The sequence below is a fragment of the Sprattus sprattus genome (assembly GCF_963457725.1).
Source record: "Sprattus sprattus genome assembly, chromosome: 17".
Classification (NCBI taxonomy): domain Eukaryota; kingdom Metazoa; phylum Chordata; class Actinopteri; order Clupeiformes; family Clupeidae; genus Sprattus; species Sprattus sprattus.
Window position 1 is genome coordinate 11002844 of NC_137915.1, and position 19191 is coordinate 11022034.

General features: G+C 41.6%; 1 protein-coding gene across 1 annotated transcript; it reads left to right on the top strand.

Moving 5' to 3' along the window:
* Positions 1–16476: 16476 nt before the first annotated feature.
* LOC308378284 (alpha-1D adrenergic receptor-like) lies at positions 16477–19134 on the top strand (the record flags this gene model as incomplete). Its single annotated transcript, XM_080855146.1, has 3 exons — positions 16477–17407; positions 17785–17927; positions 19099–19134. The coding sequence occupies 3 exons, from the start codon at positions 16477–16479 to the stop codon at positions 19132–19134; spliced, it is 1110 nt and encodes a 369-aa protein (XP_080711272.1).
* Positions 19135–19191: the final 57 nt, after the last annotated feature.

Consider the following 19191-nt stretch of genomic DNA (forward strand, 5'->3'; position numbering starts at 1 on the left):
CTTCACCCCATTTTCTCTCATTCTTTCATTATTATCCCTCTTCTCTTTACTGTCTTTATCCATAGCCATTCGTGTTCACTCTTCTCTCCTTTCTTCTTTCACACTTTTGCATTCCATGCTCTGGTACTACTTTCAGGAAATGCATATTCTAGTGTTATTCTAATATTTTGTAAGTCACTTTGGACAAAAGCGTCCGCTTAATACTTTAAAGCTACTTCAGTGGATGTTCGATTAACGGAATAAAGTGCTTGAGGACTTCTCGTTAAATGGGTAGGGAATATCCCTTAGCCTTTTTCACTCTGGCAGGGGGACTGCCAATGGAAACTAGCCTTTTGGCTATAATTGGGTGAATTTACATTTTAATGTTCATGAATGTACACTGTCCCTCTTGATCAAATAAACAAATTGATTGATTGATTATTATGTGGGGCCGTTTAGGACCTAAAAATGCTAGAGTCAGACCGCTGTGTTTAACTAAGGAGGACTTAGTCTGAACAGCAAAGTCTAAAGCATATTTCATGAGATGATGAAAGTGCACTGAGTGACTGACCTTTAACATGGGTCTTATCTGTGTGGTACAGCACTGAAAAAGGATGTAGAGAAGGTGACTGTACAATCTCTTTTTAGGCAACACTGTTGTTTTAAAATGGTCATGCTGATTACAGTTTTTCACTGTTGCTAAAACCCGTTTTTCAATACAATAACGGCTTTCTCAAAACTGCACACAGAAAACTGAAAACCTCACACACAAAAGGCTAAACCTGACACTCCCTTTGCAAGATGACTCTTTGCTATCAAATCTCTTAACTGTTCACAAAATGGAACTCGTGTTTTCATTTGGTACACACAGCCATATTTTCAAAACACACACACATACATTCATTTAGTACACACAACTAAGCATTTGCTGCACACTACCAAGCATTTACAGCACACAGAAGTGCAAAATTGAAAACACAATCATCGAATCACACCATATGAATGACAATGATTTATTGAGCCATTTCTCCTTTTGTAAAATGTATCAGTGTAGGCCTACATTGTTCATAGTCAAACATAAAACAGCAATACCGTTGTTCTCACAAACCATATTTACAATTTCAGTCTCCTGTTCCACCAAACACTGGATTGTATTAACATAAAATTGTATACAAAATGCTTACAGTTTTTCTCAATTGCTAACACACATTTTTTTTACGTAAAGCATGCCTCGTTTTCTCAAAACTCTAAACACAAATCCCAAAACAACTAACAAAAAATGCAAAACCCTTTATATCTCCTGGAAAATGCTACTTTGCTTTCAAAAAATATTGAAAGTGTGTTTTCTTCCTCCACAGCGTGGTTCTCTTTCAGTCCTGCAAAATACAAATACTGTGAGCACACTATATTCTATTGATATGCAGTATTACAGTACACAAGGCAAACAGATTTCGTACTTGTTTTCCATCCTGAAGGTTCTAATGAAAAACAATGAAAACATGGTCTACCACAGCGGCCCAAATCTCATTAGAGATGACCATTCTCCTTCTTCATTCTCTTCCTCCTTCTTGTCCTCCTCTTCCTTCTCTCTGTCCTCCTAATCCTCAACCTCCTACTCCTCCTCCTTCTTGTCCTCCTCTTCCTCCTCCTCTCTCTCTTACCCCTCGCCTTCTCTGGTTGTCGATCTTTTCAAATTTTCAATACTTTACCAAACAAAACAGAGGCTCAAGACACTTTAATGGTGCAGTCCTCACTGCAAATTGGTCAAAAGACCTGAAAGTTTAGAGATTTGACTATTTGTGTCTTGCAGGTTGATGCTTTGAGATTTTACTTGAAAATTGTGTGCAACAACAAAACTTTGTGTACAGTGTTTTGACAATAACGTGATATATAATTGATCAGTGTGTTCACAAGGAAAATCAGAGTCTAATGCAGATAAGGGGGTCTCAAGTATTTCCCACTTGGGGCGAGCGATTGATACATGACGTGAAGGTTGTGCAGATTGTGCCGAATTTTCGCTTTTTACTTCTTAACAATAGTGAAAAACTGTAAGCACAATCTGGGACGGACGCTTGAAGAAATGTCACTCATGAGATGCGCACACTGTATTTTCTCTAAGGTCGTAATTCATACTGGTCGATAGAGCACAGGTTGGGACATTGGCCTGTCTTGTCAAAGAAAAACATATATTACGTAAATGGGGTCTTATCATGGCCTCTTGCCCTTACAGACAAACAGTATAATGATACTTACTATCCACTGAAGGAAATTACTAACTCTGCCTGCCAGCACACTTTATCATGGTTTGTTTTCATAATTTCTGCATTCCTCAATCAGGCTTTACACTTCTCACACAGAGCACAGGATTGTTTATTGTCTGAAGGCTTGTTTTGTTTCCCTTTTTAGGTTTAGATTCGACTAGATCCTAAGAATTATCTTAGGATAATAATAGAAATGTGCCAATATTTCTGAAGGTGGAAATATACAGGCTCTCTCTCGTAACGTCTTTTTATGTCAAACACCTTGTCTGCCTGGTTTTTATATTTTGTTATCTTAACTGCACTGTTTTGTCACACTGTTGTTTACCTTGTATGTCTGTCTGGTTTTTACAATTTGTTTTCTTAACTGCACTGTTTTGTCAAACTGTTGCTTATTTTTTTTTTATAATTATTATATTTTATATTATATTTTATTTCCATATATCTCAGTCATGCCCTGCCAAGGGACAACAGATGAAACTAGCTTACCTAGCTAATTCCGGTGCATTTACATTTTCTGGGAAATGTTTATCAATGTACACTGTCCCTTTGCAAATAAACGCATAAATAAATGGGTCTTTCTTTTTTCATTTTGTTTTGATTTTGTGTTTTTTCACAATGCCCTTTCAACAGCATCAGTAGGAGCTCTGAGCTTCAATCCACCAGCTAAATCTGTCTTTGCAAACAAAGCAAGTACTCACATCCCTCTGACTGAGTAACTGGCCTACTAGGCCTCTCATCGTGCCCCATGATCATTTTGCTTCTGTGCATGTGCCTGTTCCATCTCATTAAAGGCAACCTGGATGTTCTTAATTGATAGATTAATCAATGTTCTTAATTGATAGTTTAATCAATGTTCTTAATTGATAGATTAAGAACATCCAGGGTGCCTTTACTGACGGACATGTAGTGTATGCGCCGGTATGATCCAGTGGATGCTAGTCTTGCAACAGTAGAGGCACAAGTGGAGCCTCCCCTCCCACCCTCCCCTCCTATATCCATAATTCTGAATCAGCTTTGAGGAATTCTTTCAAATCAATATTAAAAATGTTGGTCAATGTGTTCTTCTGTAAAGTTTGTGAAATGCTAGAGTCAGACCGCTGTGTAACTAAGGAGGACTTAGTCTGAACAGCAAAGTCTAAAGCATATTTCATGAGATGATGAAAGTGCACTGAGTGACTGACCTTTAACATGGGTCTTATCTGTGTGGCACAGCACTGAAAAAGGATGTAGAGAAGGTGACTGTACAATCTTATATCTCCTTTATGGCAACACTGTTGTATCAAAATGGTCATGCTGATTAAGTGTTTTTGTTTGTGTGAAGAAGAGAGAGACAAATTCATTTTAAGGTTTGGAGTTTATACTGTTTCTTCTCGTGATTTCAAAGTTCTGTTTGCAGATCTTCAAACCATATTCAGATAGGTCCAGATAGGTTGTGTTGTTCACATGAATGTCTTGAAACATCATAGGTGCTGAGAAAAATAGACAGTTAAAGGCTCTCAAGCAGGGGCGGATTTAGAGGCGGGGCCAGGGGGGCCGAGGCCCCTCCTCTAATTTGATTGGCCCCTGATTGGCCCCTGTTCTGCCAATCACCTGGCGAGAAAACCAACCGGAAAACCAAGTGGAGAATTAAATGATCACTGCTGCAGTTCCACCTCTAAACTGTTGGTGGCAGTGCGCCGGTTGCGTCAATACAAGTGAATAGAAAAAGAAGCGTTCTGTTCCTGCCGGTTGCTGCGTAGCGCAGCATTTTGTACACGTGCTGTTTTCATGACGAATGCAGCATATAACTCACTCTGGTTGGTTAAAAATACACATGGGGTGGGTCTTAAGGCTTTGGTGACCACCAAAACGAACTTTGGTTGGCTGAAAATCACGTCAATCAATCAGATAGCCACGCGATATTCTGTGTTTGTTTTCAGTGAATCTCAAATGGTGCACTTCAACAGACATATCGTAGTAGACAGATGAATGGCGAGGTGAGAGAAACAAAATGAAGGTGCATGGTATTTTGAAAGAGGTCGATCATCACCAATAGGCTAATATCATTAGATATGGGCTTGCATTTTCATTAAGCAGGAAAAATTAACCTTCGACATGCAGGGGTAGCCTGCTACTGTTGTGTCAACTCGCAAGCGCAAGTTAAAAAGAACAATGCTGCTAATTCTAAATGATTTAGCAAGTAGTCTATGCGATCTCCGAATCACATTTCTCATTCCTAGCTGGATGATTTTCAAACTTATGTGTATCTATGAATTGCAGTGCATTGCCTAGGCTATTTATTTGTGTACAATCCTCGTCTGAATCACCTGGGTGTGCTAAGCGTTGAGTCTCGACGGGCCAAGTCATTGGACTTGAATTAATTTGTCAGGCGTTTTAGCGCAAAGCATGGCAATCGGAGAATTCTTCTTTTCTGAAGAGAGAGAGAGAGGTGTAGCCTATACATGCTTTTTGCCACCTTGTTAGGACTAGCGACTATAAACAAAGCTTAGAAGGACAAGCTGTGTGTGTGTGTGTGTGTGTGTGTGAGAGAGTGAGTGAGTGAGAGCGAGAGAGAATATGTTGTTGTATATAGGCTACAGTTAAAAGCTGTTGCTATCTTTTATGTTTAGTGTGTTTTATGTGCCCTTTATGCACACTGAATTAAATATATTTATATTACAATTACTGATTCATGATTTTTTTTATTTCAGTTTGAAAAGGGATACTGAGTTATTCATTGTTGCTTTTGGATAGTTGACTAGAAGTAGATGTTCTTTACTGTCAGTATGTGTGTATTGCCTTGTCGCAAATTGATGTTTATTTAAGCAGCGTCATCACTGGATATCAGATGGTGATGACACTGTTGGCCCCTGAAGGTTACATTTGGCCCCATTGTGGCCCCTGCTTCAGAAAAATCCTAGAACCGCCACTGCTCTCAAGCAAAGTCTATATGATAGCTGGATATGATATGGTAAATACACACTTCTAAATGAACTTAATATTTACCTCTCTGAAACTTTTATCTTCCTCTCCATCCCCACCCTCTGCAGAAACAGTGATGGGCATGTACCACAATGGCATATTCACCTCAGCTCACCCCTTAGCTGACTTGATGTGTATAGAGAGGTCTAATGTTTTGCAACATAAAAAAAAAAAAAAACATCTCCGTTGCTCAGCCATTAGATAGCAGATCAGGGGTAGATTAGAGTTCCCATAGATAATAACCACCCAATAGTTCATAGAAACTTCTAGAAACATCAGGACAGTGGGGATTGGGACCACACACATGTTCTCACATGCTCTCACTATGTTGTTCCCATTTGGGACCCAGGGGCATCCATGATACGAGCACTTGATGCATGAAATGTACCAGATGATGGTGACTTAAATAAAAAGTATAGTTTTTTTTTTACAGAAACCTTTTCTTGCAAGAGTAAGAGATTGTACAGAGACACCTGATTCATTGAATATTTGTTTTATCCTCTTACATGTGAATCTTTTTTTAATTTTCACCAAAACTCTACATTCCATCTGTCCATTTACATTTCATACAAATATTTCAAGATCCTTTTTATATGGATGTATTAATAATCAAAGAGTGTTACGAATCTAATGACACTGTTGCAAAGATAGACCTGCTTTGGATGTGGCAAAATGAGTGTCAAGGAATATTATTAGTCTAGTTTATGGTGCTGTGGTGTAGGCTCCACAATAACCTGACAGAAAGGAGGCGCATCCCACATTTACTGGCTGTCACAGCAGAGGAATCTAACTGAGTCTTTTGCTATTGTGCTCTTAACGGTAATATCCCAATGTGAAGGGGGGGGGGGGGGGGAGGCGGGCGGGCGGGCAAGTCAAGTGTACATACCTGCTGACTTTGGCTACACTATAAAGGCACCAGCACCGTCTCAGATCCCATATCTCCACCATACTGAGCACTAAGATATTTGGGTAAGGCTTCTCTTTTTATAACGTTATTTTAAATTACTTATTGTTGTGTGTGTGACATGACAAATACTCTACGTCTAAACACATAAGAATTCAGTCTTGATTAGAGGATAATTTCTTGTTCTGTTTTTTTTTCTTCTAAATGCTATTTAAAAAGGTTAATCAGAATGATGTTTTAATTTGATTAATTATTTTAAAATAATGCCATGATCAGATTGAAAGACTTTTGAATATGCTATCTGATTCTAGACAATTCAGACATTTTGAAGACTTGGGAGTCATCCAGACATAAAGAGTAGGAGCACATGCCAACAGGTATGTTTTATTAGATTTCTTAAATAGCCTACATAAAATAAAACAAAATAAAATGTCATACTGTCACTAAAAACACATCTTTTCTCTCCTAGGGTTATGATAAGGCTGACAGCAGTACTTGCCCTCAACCTGTTCTGTCTCTGTTTGGAAGCAATCTCAAACATCAAGAGGCTTCATCAAATAGCAGATCTGACAAGCATCACGTATGGCAAGAAGTTTCCCCACAACGGTCTCATGTTACTCTACTGGTTCGCTTTACACACAGAATTTAACAGTGAAGATTTCGTCCTGCCTAAAGATTATGATCCCATGATCGGAGACTATGGGTGCAAAATCTATGCAAATAACCAGAAGCTTCTCCCAAAGCTCCCCCTTAACACCGAAGATGAGTCATATTACATCATTGGGAATCTCAAAAATGAAGCAGCTAAATTCCCGTCCTATGTCAGCCAAGATTACTACAATTCGTACTGTGCGCTGGAAGAAAACGCACCCAGAGACGACACCAACAGGAACCGAGACAGAATTATTTTCCGACTAAAAGTTCTCCCCAGTGGCCTCCATATAAAAGAGGTCTACGTCACACAGACTGCCGTCTCAGGTCTCCGTTTGATTCACGACCTCACCTATGAGATCTCAACGCAACTCCTGAATGAGATCAGAGACATCACGCAACATAAAGTAGCCATTCTCTGTCCGGCTCTGAAACCGAAGGAAGAAGAAGCTCGCAACATGTACGAAGATCAGAACCTCGCGTGGTTCCTCACTCTTGCCGACTATGACATCTACGGCCGGCAGCTTTGCCTCAGTAACATTCACTGCTCCGACTTCACCCTCGATGTTGGAGAGGAGTGCATGAGCCACCTGCACTGCTCACCGGGCAGCTCAGAGGGCGAGGTTTGCGACTGGAACCCAGTGAGCCTGAAGGTGAGCACCACAGCTCAGGGGTACGCCGTAGTGAATTGGGCCAACATACCAGATACCAAAGTTGAAGAGGAGGGCTTGACGGTGGCGCTGTTTCAAAATGACGATAGCTCAGATATCCTTGTAGAGAAAGCTGTCTATGACCTCGCCTCTGGTTCTTTCCCCACCAATACAACGCTGAAGGCAGGGCTTCAGGTGAGGCTCCTGCTTAAGGGATCAAAGCAAACCAAAACCCTTTGGAGAGGCCGTGAGCTTGATGGTGCCCAAGGCAACCCCGTGAAGCTCCAAAACACTGATGCCAGCATGCAGCTCTTCACAAGAGATGGATTGGCTTGTGCACAGGTCTATGTTAAAAAATCCTTCACTAACTGGAAGGATAGTTTTCCACGCTGGTGGATAGGTTATTATCAGATTCCAGAGGCTTCATATGTGGCTTATGTATATGTAACAGACTTAGTCCAAACAACAGATCATAAGTTTGCAGATTTCGATGTTTATGAGTATTGCTTTAACCATCCAATGGCTCCAAGAGCCTTCCTTCGGTTTTTCAATTATCAAGATCAGGCAATGGTCGAGACCAAGCCTTGGGATGATTAGACAGATCTAAATTGTATGCCAGAGCTAGAGCTAACTCAAGGGTTACCATGGTCTTTAAACCCTTATTTACACAATACTCTGTAAGCATCATCTCTTTCTTTCTGTTTTCTAGATAAAAACCTTTTTTGTTCTAAAAATGATCTTTTCAATGTCAATTAAGTGAATGTTATACACAAGCTTCACTACTGTAATGAGCAATAAATAAATGCAAGTCAAATGTTAATTAATGTCTTAGTTTGTTCTTAATGATATACAGAAACACATAAAAGATCATTTCACTTTCTTTTCATAGTATCATCAGAGATGTTGCAATAACAGAAAAAGAAATCATCCGGCTATCGAGTAACAATTCTACTGAGCTGAACTGAACGTAACCGTTGGGAGTCACAGGCCTGTTAGACTCTTTTAGGTAGTGTGACATGCATTGATGTTTTTTTTATATTCCCCCTAACTAAAAACATTGAGGAAGAAGTGGCATGTATGTACTTTGTAAACATAGGTGTTAGCTATTCAAAGGTGAGTTAGTTTAGCATTCAGAAAGTGTGTTTTGGTTTCACAACTACATTTTAGTAACTTCAGAGTAACCTTTTCTTCTCCAAAAACTAGTGTCCCTACAATGAATATCGAAACATAACTGGGACAAAAGTTTCAGTGCGTATTCTCTGGCTCTGGACGGGAGCACTGGCATAAATGATAATGCTCAGCTTGTGATTTATGTCCGCGGTGTTAACAACCAGTCTGAAGTGACAGAGGAATTACTTTGTGTAAAAACAATGCAAGGCCTTACCACAGCTAAGGATGTATTTGAGCAACTGTGTGACGCAATTAAGTATGCTGGTCTGACTTGGAAGTCGCTCTGGGGAATAACAACAGACAGTGCACCATCAATGATCAGCACATCAGTAAACTATTTATTTTAGATCACTATAGATCAGGGGTCTTCAACGTTTTTCAGGCCAGGGACCCCCAAACTGATGGCGAGATGAGCAGGGACCCCCTACTATATAAATTACTTATTTTTCAGTTACAATTAACGTTTTTTGACCTTGTACAGTGTCTATTTCTCTTTATTTTTTTTTTTTAAATCTAAGCAAAAAAATGTCAAACTAACAATTTATAGGTACAAACAAGACCAGCTATGGAGTTTGGTCCGCCATCTTTTATTTTTGACCTTCGCACTCTTTAGACTTCTGATTGGCTAGTGCCTGTGCATGAAAGGTGCTGCGAGTGAACCGGTGCCCAGCTTGAGAGAGCTCCTGTGGGTAGCTGAATGTGTCGATTGGACTGAAAGATAACGTCTTCTCGATCAATTTATACGTTCGCTACAATATGTTGGATTTATGTTAATGTAAATTTAAAGGGAATAAATACAATTCTGATTTGGAAGACATTTAAATTTGTGAAAAAAAAAATGGTTGAATTTATTTTTTTTTTATTTTTTTTTAGAAATATTAAAAAAAATTATCTTATCAACCAAAGATTTCGCGACCCCCCTGCAGTACCTCCGCGGACCCCCTGTTGAAGACCCCTGCAATGGAAAGATGCTGTATTCAGACAGCTTTGACAGACAAATAAAATGATACACTTGAAATATATGAATTATAAATACATTTATTTTAAAAAATAAAATAATTCTGATGTTTGCTGAAACTTTATTCAGTTTTCTGTTTTGTTTTGTTTGTTTGCAGCCTTGTTTCCAACTATACAAAAGAGCTGCGGTACAGCATTTTCTTTGAAATTTGCATTTTGTTGTCGTTCAAGACATTATCCCACTATTAAAGCTGTACATGTAAGTCATGGGCTATCAATGACACAAAGTGATCCAAAAATGCAACTATAACAAACACCTTTATCCAAAGAGCATCTTGCATTGCCCAGGAATTGAAACCCAGGTCAGCTACTTGTTATGCAACAACACTAACCATTGCACCACTGATCACACATGATATATTTGCCACACTCAAAAGTAGTGTCTACAGTATTGTGATAAAAAAAATTCGACCCACTGAAACAGACTGGACGCACACTAATTGTGATAATAACTCCATTATGTGATAATAAAATTGGGGCCTTCTCTTCTCTCATCATGCCAAATGAAAAGCATAATTACACAGGTTAAATACTGGTTCAGTCAGTTTCAAGAGAGAATACCTGGTGTAAATATGGCCCACTATGCAAGAACACTACAGGGAAAATAACTCACTTAGTTTAAGCTCTTCCCTCCTATTCGTATGAGACTAATTACAATGGACTATGTATAACTACATGTTTTATTCAGTGTTGATTACACAAAGACACTTTTTTTGTTTTTGGTTGTACTTGTTTTCATGTTTTTTTTTATTTTCATGTACTGAGATGAGACTTGAGCGGTTCTGTACTCTACTTCCTTTTAGGTGCTTTGGTAAGTTTGCAATATAGTGCCCTAAGGATCTGCACATAGACATGTGCTGTGGTCGAATATTGGAACATTTTATGAGATCAAGGACAGATGATAAGGAGAATTCATAAGGACTAGGCTACGTATTTAAACAACAGCAGATGTAATTGACATGGGTCATGTTGATCGTCTGTGGTTGCTGACACAAAGAATTGTGGGAAGACAATATCTCTGTTCCTTTCGTAAAAGATGGTCCAGTGTACCCTATGTTAAAGAAGATAAGAAAGGAAGCTTTAAAGCACCCTCTCTTCAGCATTTTGAGAATTGAACCAGCTCTTATCATGGCTGCCACTTAGATATCATTGGGTCATTTCCTTCAGTTAGGAACCTCCTAAGCCATAAAGACTATTACTAAGCCGCAGCCGTGGTTTCACAAGATGTAGTTTTGCATTTTTACCACGTGGGGGCACTATAGGAGAGGGTAGCAGAGTGTGATGAGCGTGTGTGTGTGTGTGTGTGTGTGTGTTTGGTGTGTGTGTGTGTGTGTGTGTGTCTGAGGGAGAGAGAGAGAGGGAGACAGAGAGAGAGATGAGGCATGCCTAGTTACCTCCTTCTCTTTTTCTCAACACTAAAAGGCACTTGTAAAGAACAGGATGGAATTCCTCAGAGGTAAACCACAGCATAGGGTCAGCTGGTAGGGTCAAGACCAAGGGAAAAAAGCACAATTACCACTAAACCAAAATACTGGACCAAGGATTTAAATAGGATTTATATCTCGATTATTTGCTCTACTTACAGGATCATCTTGCCTTGAGGCAGGTAAGAGGAAAACCTTTGTTCAATGTATGTGTATAAATGTGTATGGGGCAGGTGAGAGATAGAGGTTACAATTATAGTGCATTAATGTTTTAAGACAAGAGTGTGGAAAAGGACACAACTGTACTAAGCATACTGAAAATACATTTTAGGGTATGTTTTTAATATTTCTTACTGTACTGGGTTTTATTGCCTTTTGTTCATCTCTTTGTATGCCTTTGTCGATATTCATAGTTTGTCATCTCTTTTCTCCTCTCTGACAGAAAATGTAGAAGAAAGGCATTCTTCACTATCACAGAACATACCCTTGACTTTATAAAAAAAAAAATCAGGACTGTACTGTACTCTTTTGTATACAAATTCATGGCCAGCTTCTTCAATGTGTGTATTGTTGTTACAATGTAAGTAATATTCTGGATTCTGTAATGTTATTGAGAATCCAGAGAGACATACAGAGATACTGTGATTCCCTTATAATGGTATTCCCCACAAACTGTTTGATGTATATGTGGCCCATGCACTATCCCTGCGTCACCCTATGTTTGAGTTTGTGGGTGTTTGTGACCTCACTGGACTCGGAGGGGAGGTGTCCCCATCCCTGTCGATGTGAGGGGACACTTCGCTATTGTGACAAGGCGGGACTCATTACCGTTCCGCAGGATCTCATCGGATCGTCGGGCCTGTCGCTGCGTGATAACCGCCTGCTGTGCCTGCCCCAGGGTGCTCTGTCCCAGTTCAACACGCTGCAGTGGATCTTCCTGGGACACAATCAGATCCAGCAACTGGACGAGCGGGCTTTCCTGGGGCTGCGCAGGCTCAAGGAGCTGGAACTGAGTGCCAATCAGCTTCGGCTGCTGCCAAACAGGACTTTCTGGCCCCTCCCAAATCTACGCCTCCTCGACCTGTCAACCAACCAGGTGTCAGTGCTGGGGTCCAGCCAGTTCCGTGGCCTAAGGAAGTTAATGGTGTTGCGTTTGCGACGGAACTTGCTTGCGTCTGTGCCTGTTCGTGTTTTCCAGGACCTCCGCAAGCTTCGGGTTCTGGACCTCGGAGAGAATCGATTGCAAACACTGGCACGGAATGCTTTTGTGGGGCTGCTTAGCCTGACAGAACTGAGGCTGGACCAGAACCGGCTCAACCGGGTCAACTTGGGCCTGTTTCCACGCCTCTCCTCACTGCGCTCACTTGACCTAAGCCAGAACAAGGCTGCATGGCTGGGCAGAACCCTACACTGGAACTGGCCCACGCTTGAGCATCTGGACCTTTCTCGAAACCGTCTGGAGTGGGTGGAACCTACTGCATTCTACGGGGTTCCTCGCCTCAAGAGCCTCCTGCTGAATTCCAACCGCTTACCGGTTCTTGAACGCGATATCCTGCAGAACTGGGTCTCACTGGAGAACCTCACACTCTCAGGAAACCCATGGGACTGTGGACGGAACATATGTGCCCTGGCGACCTGGCTCGGCCGTTACCGTGGACGACGAGACAATGCTCTATGCTCATTGCCAGAGGAAGTTGAGGGTGAGAACATTCTAGATGCAGTGTATGCATTCCAAACCTGTCAGTCTCATGTTTTTGGCTTTAACACAGAGACAAACATCACTGTTGAAACAAACACCAACACAGAAACGGACATCACTGTTGGAACAGACACAGACACAGTGGTCATAGCAACAGAGACTGAATGGTACATTGTCACTGAGACAATGGAACATGTTCTTGAGGAGGAAAACAAGGAAGAGGAGGAGGAGGAGGAACAATACAGTGCAGCAGAACCTTTCACAGTCACCCCTGATGTTCATCCACAAAAGAGACACCTTGCGATGGAAAGGACAATTGTTGTTTCTACAGCTACTCTCCTATTCCTGACAGTTTTTATTCTGACATGGAAGTGCTTAGTGTCAAGGGTCAAGCGACAGCAACAGGCACACACACAACCCAAGACAGAACAGCAAACAACGGTTCCTGTGCAAGCATACTACATTAACTACAACTCCCAAAATGCACCACAAGCATTTTTAAGCAGGCAAGGCTATGGAACTTGCACATGTCACATTACCCAGAAATCTTGTGAGTGTGTAGTCTGACAAGTTTTCACTAAAGGTTCTTTTAGACTGTATAGTGTGATAGAGTAACCAGATTTTAAAAGTGGTTCTATGAAAGATTAATGAAATAATTAAAATAAAAAAGTAATTCTCTTATGAGTCCTCCCTCTCATATCAGTATGTCTGTTATCCTTTTTTAAAACACGCACTTCAGCCCAATGGCAAGAATAAGCAGTCATCATTATGCTAATTTTAGCATAGCATAATGATATGGTGAGATTCTCACCTCCATAACCTTAGGTTAGATTGAGGTTAGATCATGCTTTCTGACTTCTTACTGTGTTTAGGGCTTAGGCCTGAAAGAAGAAGCACACGCACACTACAATATGAGCACTGTTGGCCCGAGGAGCAAGGGAAAGTGTGCGTATATGTGTGTGTGTGTGTGTGTATGTGTGTATATGTGTGTGTGTGTATGTGTGTGTGTGTGTGTGTGTGTATGTGTGAATTTGTGTACGTGTGTGTGTGTGTGTGTGTGTGTGTGTGTGAATATGTGTGTGTGTGAAAATTTGTGTGTGTGTGTGTGTGTGTGTATGTGTGTGTGTGTGTGTGTGTGTGTGTGTGTGTGTGTGAATATGTGTGTGTGAATATGTTTGTGTGTGTGTGTGTGTGTGTGTGTGTGTGTGTGTGTGTGTGTGTGTGTGTGTATGTTTGTGTGTGTGTGTGTGTGTGTGTGTGTGTGTGTGTGTGTGTGTGTGTGTGTGTGTGTGTGTGTGTGTGTGTGTGTGTGTGTGTGTGTGCTAGTGGGATGGTGGAAGTTGTTAGCAGCCTTTAAGTTGTTTAATTAGCAAACTGACCTTTAAGTGTCAGCACATCTTTGCTGACCTATCACCCAGTCACCATCCATCTCTTGCTTGCATGCACACGCACACACACAGAGGATAATTTAACTGAATAATTTTGTGAGGAATGAAAGAATACCGATGTGATCAGTTCAATTCAAAGAAACATCCCTTTGATCAACATGCTACGTACCACTACAATAAAGTCTCAAATCTCAAGACTCCCCCAGGCTTGTTCTTCTGTAGTATGAGCTCACGTCATCTGGTTCATTAAATAATTCTCCGGGCAAGAGAAGCAAACAATTAGACATACAAAAAGTCATCAGTAGCCCTGATCATTCTTGCTTCATTGCATGAGTGTAGGGTGCAATTTAAAGTTTCCCTTTAAAATGTCAAAACTTGACTTTTAAGTGGGGCACAACCAAAAAAACAGTATTTAACATAAACAAGTATACATCAAGGACCTCTGCGCTCTTGACTAAGGGACATACTGGTATGAGCTTTATGCTCTATAAGAGGTAAAATGAGGTAAGATATAATTTACTCCCAGTATGTAAATGGCAGACACCCAGCTGAGAGCGGAGGCCATGTCACATCATATTGCCATACAAACTCTCTTACACATACACATGGGTTGGTAAGAAATGGCTTTTATGGTGTATGGCTTTTAACCCATGGGCAGACATGGGCTCCCTGTGCATAGATAATTGTGAGCACAACAAAGTTATTGCTATTTTTCTCCTTAATTTACAACAACATTAGCTCTTCAATAACCTCTCTTTATGAGAGCTTACCCTGTAGTGTTCTTAAGCATTCACAAATGAAAAGCTTGGTTCCATGGACTACAATTGCTATCCTCCAGTGATTCATGGATGATGCGTCTTAAAAGTCATAGGACCGTTAAACGCAAGGATGCGAGCGTTGAAGTGTACAAAACACGCGCGCTGCGATCTACCTGGCACCTGCACGCAGTAGAGTTGCAATGCAACCAGCCAGCTGTTGCCGCAGATGCGGTTCTTATGGTGAATGTGCTGTGGGTCTTGTTCCGGGAGAAATAATATCTACATGAGCAGTGAATGCGCCTGTGCGTGCACATGTGCCCGGAGGACGACTGAGAAGCAGTTTCACAGTCATGTTTCCACAAATATCCATTTTGCTATGGCAGCTTAAAATGAGGTTGCGGCTAATGGACTGTCATTAAAATAAAGAATGTAAAAGCTATCGTGCTTTTTTCAGTAGGCCTATTCTAATCAACCGACTAGCCTACGTCACTGGAAAGCATCTCACATTTGCTGTCATTATCCAAACAGGATAGTATACAGCTTACCCGTCAGACTACAAGTCCTAAACAAACTGAGTTTATGAAACCGCTCTTACGTGCTAATTTATCCGAAAAGCGCTCTCCACCAGCTGTTCAGTGCATTGTGCTGAATGGGATCATGCATAGGTAACTTCTGATATGATAAAGCGTGTGTCTTGCTTCTGAACACCGTCTTTATTATGCGTAACAAGCGCACGTAGCCTCCAAGACATTTTGTCATGCATTACGGATACTAACAAAAACCGTCGGCTGCATTATAATACAAAGAAGTAGCCTCCGATTGCCATTGTAATTTATATCGTAATAATTTCCACACGAATTCTCTTGTAAAAAAATATTCAGACTCTACATTTTAATTTTTCCACATTTTACTCTCTTACTCTTTAATAACAACTTAAAAGAGACATTGCAAAACAGTTATGTTTATGAAGGGCCATGACTCGAGCAATTCAATCAACAAATATCCTTTTGAAAATAACAAATGAGCACTCCAAGACTTATGTCATAAACTAAAAACAACACAATGCAATGAAGATACAAATCTAAACGAATGTAGTAGAATATTGTAAACTATGAAGGATGTGTTCCAGACGGGTTCTTTCCTGGCATTTTAATGAACCTGGTTAATTTGACGCTGCTCAGATCTTTCACAAGACAACAGAACAAGAACACGTACTCGCACATCCTGTACAGCCTAGTTCTTTAATTGTCTGACCAAATATGTAAGATTTTGTCGCCCCCTTTGGAACGGGTGTATGTGAGAAGGGAGCTGTGCAATTGCGATGATCTGCAGTTTCAGCAGAGTTCCAGTCGGGAGACGCGTCCTCCTCAACAACACAGAAAAAGCAGCCGTTAAACTGCGACATCATGGAACATAATTTCACATGGGTGAGAAAGCTTTAGTTCTTAGAATAATTGAAGTAATGTAACTTTCAGAAACTTTCAGATTCAGTTTTTGTTGTTGATGTTAACTTAATACAACTGTTATGTGTTCATTTTTCACAAGGCAAAATTCTTTGATCAGTTTTGGTGCAAGAAGTCTACTTAATAGGAACCGAATTTGCGTGTTGATGCCATGACTGACAAAGAAGTAGGGGTGACTGTTATCAGTCGAATCACTGGCCTGCCTCCTCTGCTTAGCAACAGCAGTGAAGAGTCTAACACCCAATGTCCCTACCTGGTACTGACTGCTCAGAGCTTGGGCGTGGCATCTTTACTGGCCATGTTCATATCACTGGCCGCTTTTGGGAATGCGCTGGTCATCCTGTCAGTGCTGTGCAATCGCCACTTACAAACAGCCACCAACCTCTTCATTAGCAACCTGGCAGTGGCAGATCTGCTCCTCAGCATCTGCGTGCTGCCCTTCTCGGCCACACTGGAGGTGCTGGGCTGCTGGCCGTTTGGCCGCCCGTTCTGTGACGTGTGGGCTGCGCTCGACGTACTGTGCTGCTCTGCGTCCATACTGAGTCTGTGCGCCATCGCCGTGGACCGCTACATCGGCGTGCGCCACTCCCTACAGTACCGGTCCCTGGTGACCAGGCGCCGGGCCACCGTGGTTCAGGCCTGCGTGTGGACGGTTTGCATGGCCCTGTCAGCGCCACCGCTGCTGGGCTGGAAGGAGGCTCGCCCACCAGACGCCAAGATATGCACAGTCACCCAGGAACCCGGCTACGCGCTCTTCTCCTCAATGTTGTCCTTCTACCTACCTCTGGCCGTGGTGCTGGTGGTGTATGCGCAGGTGTACGTTGTGGCGCGCAGGACCACGCGCTGCCTGGAGAGGGGGGTGAAGCGTGAGCGCCAGCCGCAGGGGGGAGAGGCGGAGGTGGTGCTGAGGATCCATCGGCGCGGGGCCGTGTTAGGGGAGGATATATCTGGGGGGGCCAGGAGAATGCATGCTCGTGTGCTGCAGCGCTTCACACTGGAGAAGAAGGCCGCAAAGACCCTGGCCATGGTGGTGGGGGTGTTCGTCCTTTGCTGGCTGCCCTTCTTCATTGTACTGCCACTGGGTAGGTACGCAATAACATGCAACAACCACAGTGATAATGTGATAGTCATGTTCTACTGGTGTAAATTACATTGTTTATATTTGTATGGTAGTTGTAATGAAACATCTATGATATATGAGTGTAGTGTCCATAATTTGTTATACAATGTGTGTGTGTGTGGTGTCGTATTATGCCCTCTCAGGTGTTTGTGATATAATATGTAATATCAGTAATTTCAGTGATGTATGCATGCATGTACACACACATGTACTGGCATCAGGTTGTCCGGTCCACTCTGGAAAACCCTGAAATGTTTTCTTTCATCTTTGTGTGTGTGTGTGTGTGTGTGTGCGTGTGTGTGTGTGTGTGTGTGTGTGTGTGTGTATGTGTGTGCACAGGTGCCATGTTCCCCATGTTAAAACCAACTGAAACAGTCTTTAAGGTGGTCTTCTGGCTGGGCTACTCCAACAGCTGCATCAACCCTTTCATCTACCCTTGCTCTAACCGAGGGTTCCGTCGAGCTTTCATAAAACTACTTCGGGTACCGCTGACCTGTAGGAGGCCCAACAGCCCATCCCCTCTTGGTGTCTCCATCGGGGAGAATTACAAGAGCAGAAACCCTACCCAAACGCCACCCCTTCGAGACTCAGTGCCTGTGCAGATTACAGGTCTCAACCTCAACATTCGCTGGTGGAGACTGCTCAGAGGGGTATCATTATGGCTGCAAGAAAAAATGAACACGCTGACCAAAAAAATCAATGGCAGATCACATCCAAACAGGACCCACCACTCAGCGGAAGGAGACCTCAATTCTGTTTCAATGGTCATTTCTAGTGAGTCGACAAGCTGAGCAACAGTTTTGTAGACAGACATACACTAAGAGATCCAAACAGAGAGTGACTGCGTTGTATCACTTGGGTCTCCGTTTTATACGCAATGGTGACTATAATCATATTTCACTGCCTTGTAAAATGTGAATGGCATTAATTGTTTAACTGTAAATCAACTACTTAATATAAATTAATTCATCTTCGAATATTCTTGTATTTTATGAAGGCAATTATTATTACAGTTGTCCAATACTCCATCATACTTTATCTGTAGGTCTGACTATATCACCATACAGAAGGGTTGTAATGTTCTTTCTATATCATAGATATAGAGAATAATGAACTCTGCAAACCTGAAGTAATACAGTGCCCCAAGCTGTGAAAGGGGCTGTTAAATCCTGACTGTATGTCGGCACACACACACACAAATCTCCACCAGCGAACGTGTGTGTGTGTGTGTGTGTGTGTACGAATAGGTGTGTATTTGGGAGCATGGACTCATTTCAGAGAGGATTTAAGGAGGATTTAAAGTTTTACTGAGATAATTGAGGCCAATTTCACACAGGGAAGAGCCTTGTACCAAGCCTGACAGAGAAGATATCAGTCACTTATACTTCCACACAAACACACACGCGCACAGGGGTGCAAAGCACGTATTCAAAACACACCCCGACAAGCCCAACGACCCAAAAAAAGAAGCCATTAATCAGCTTAGTCATTGAAACGAAGCACATTTGATCTCATTTGATCTTTGATCTTTTACACATTCTATCTCTGTGTGTGTATGTGTGTGTTTCTGAGTATATGTGCATAGGGAAGAGAGAAAGTCTTAAAAGGGATAATAGACGTAAAATAAAAGTGCTCTCTTCATTCTCTCCTCAGGTCTACCTGACCTACATATTTTCATCAGATGTCTGAAATTCATCTTACAAAGATCTGTCACACACACTCTCCATTAGACTCTTACATGTTTAG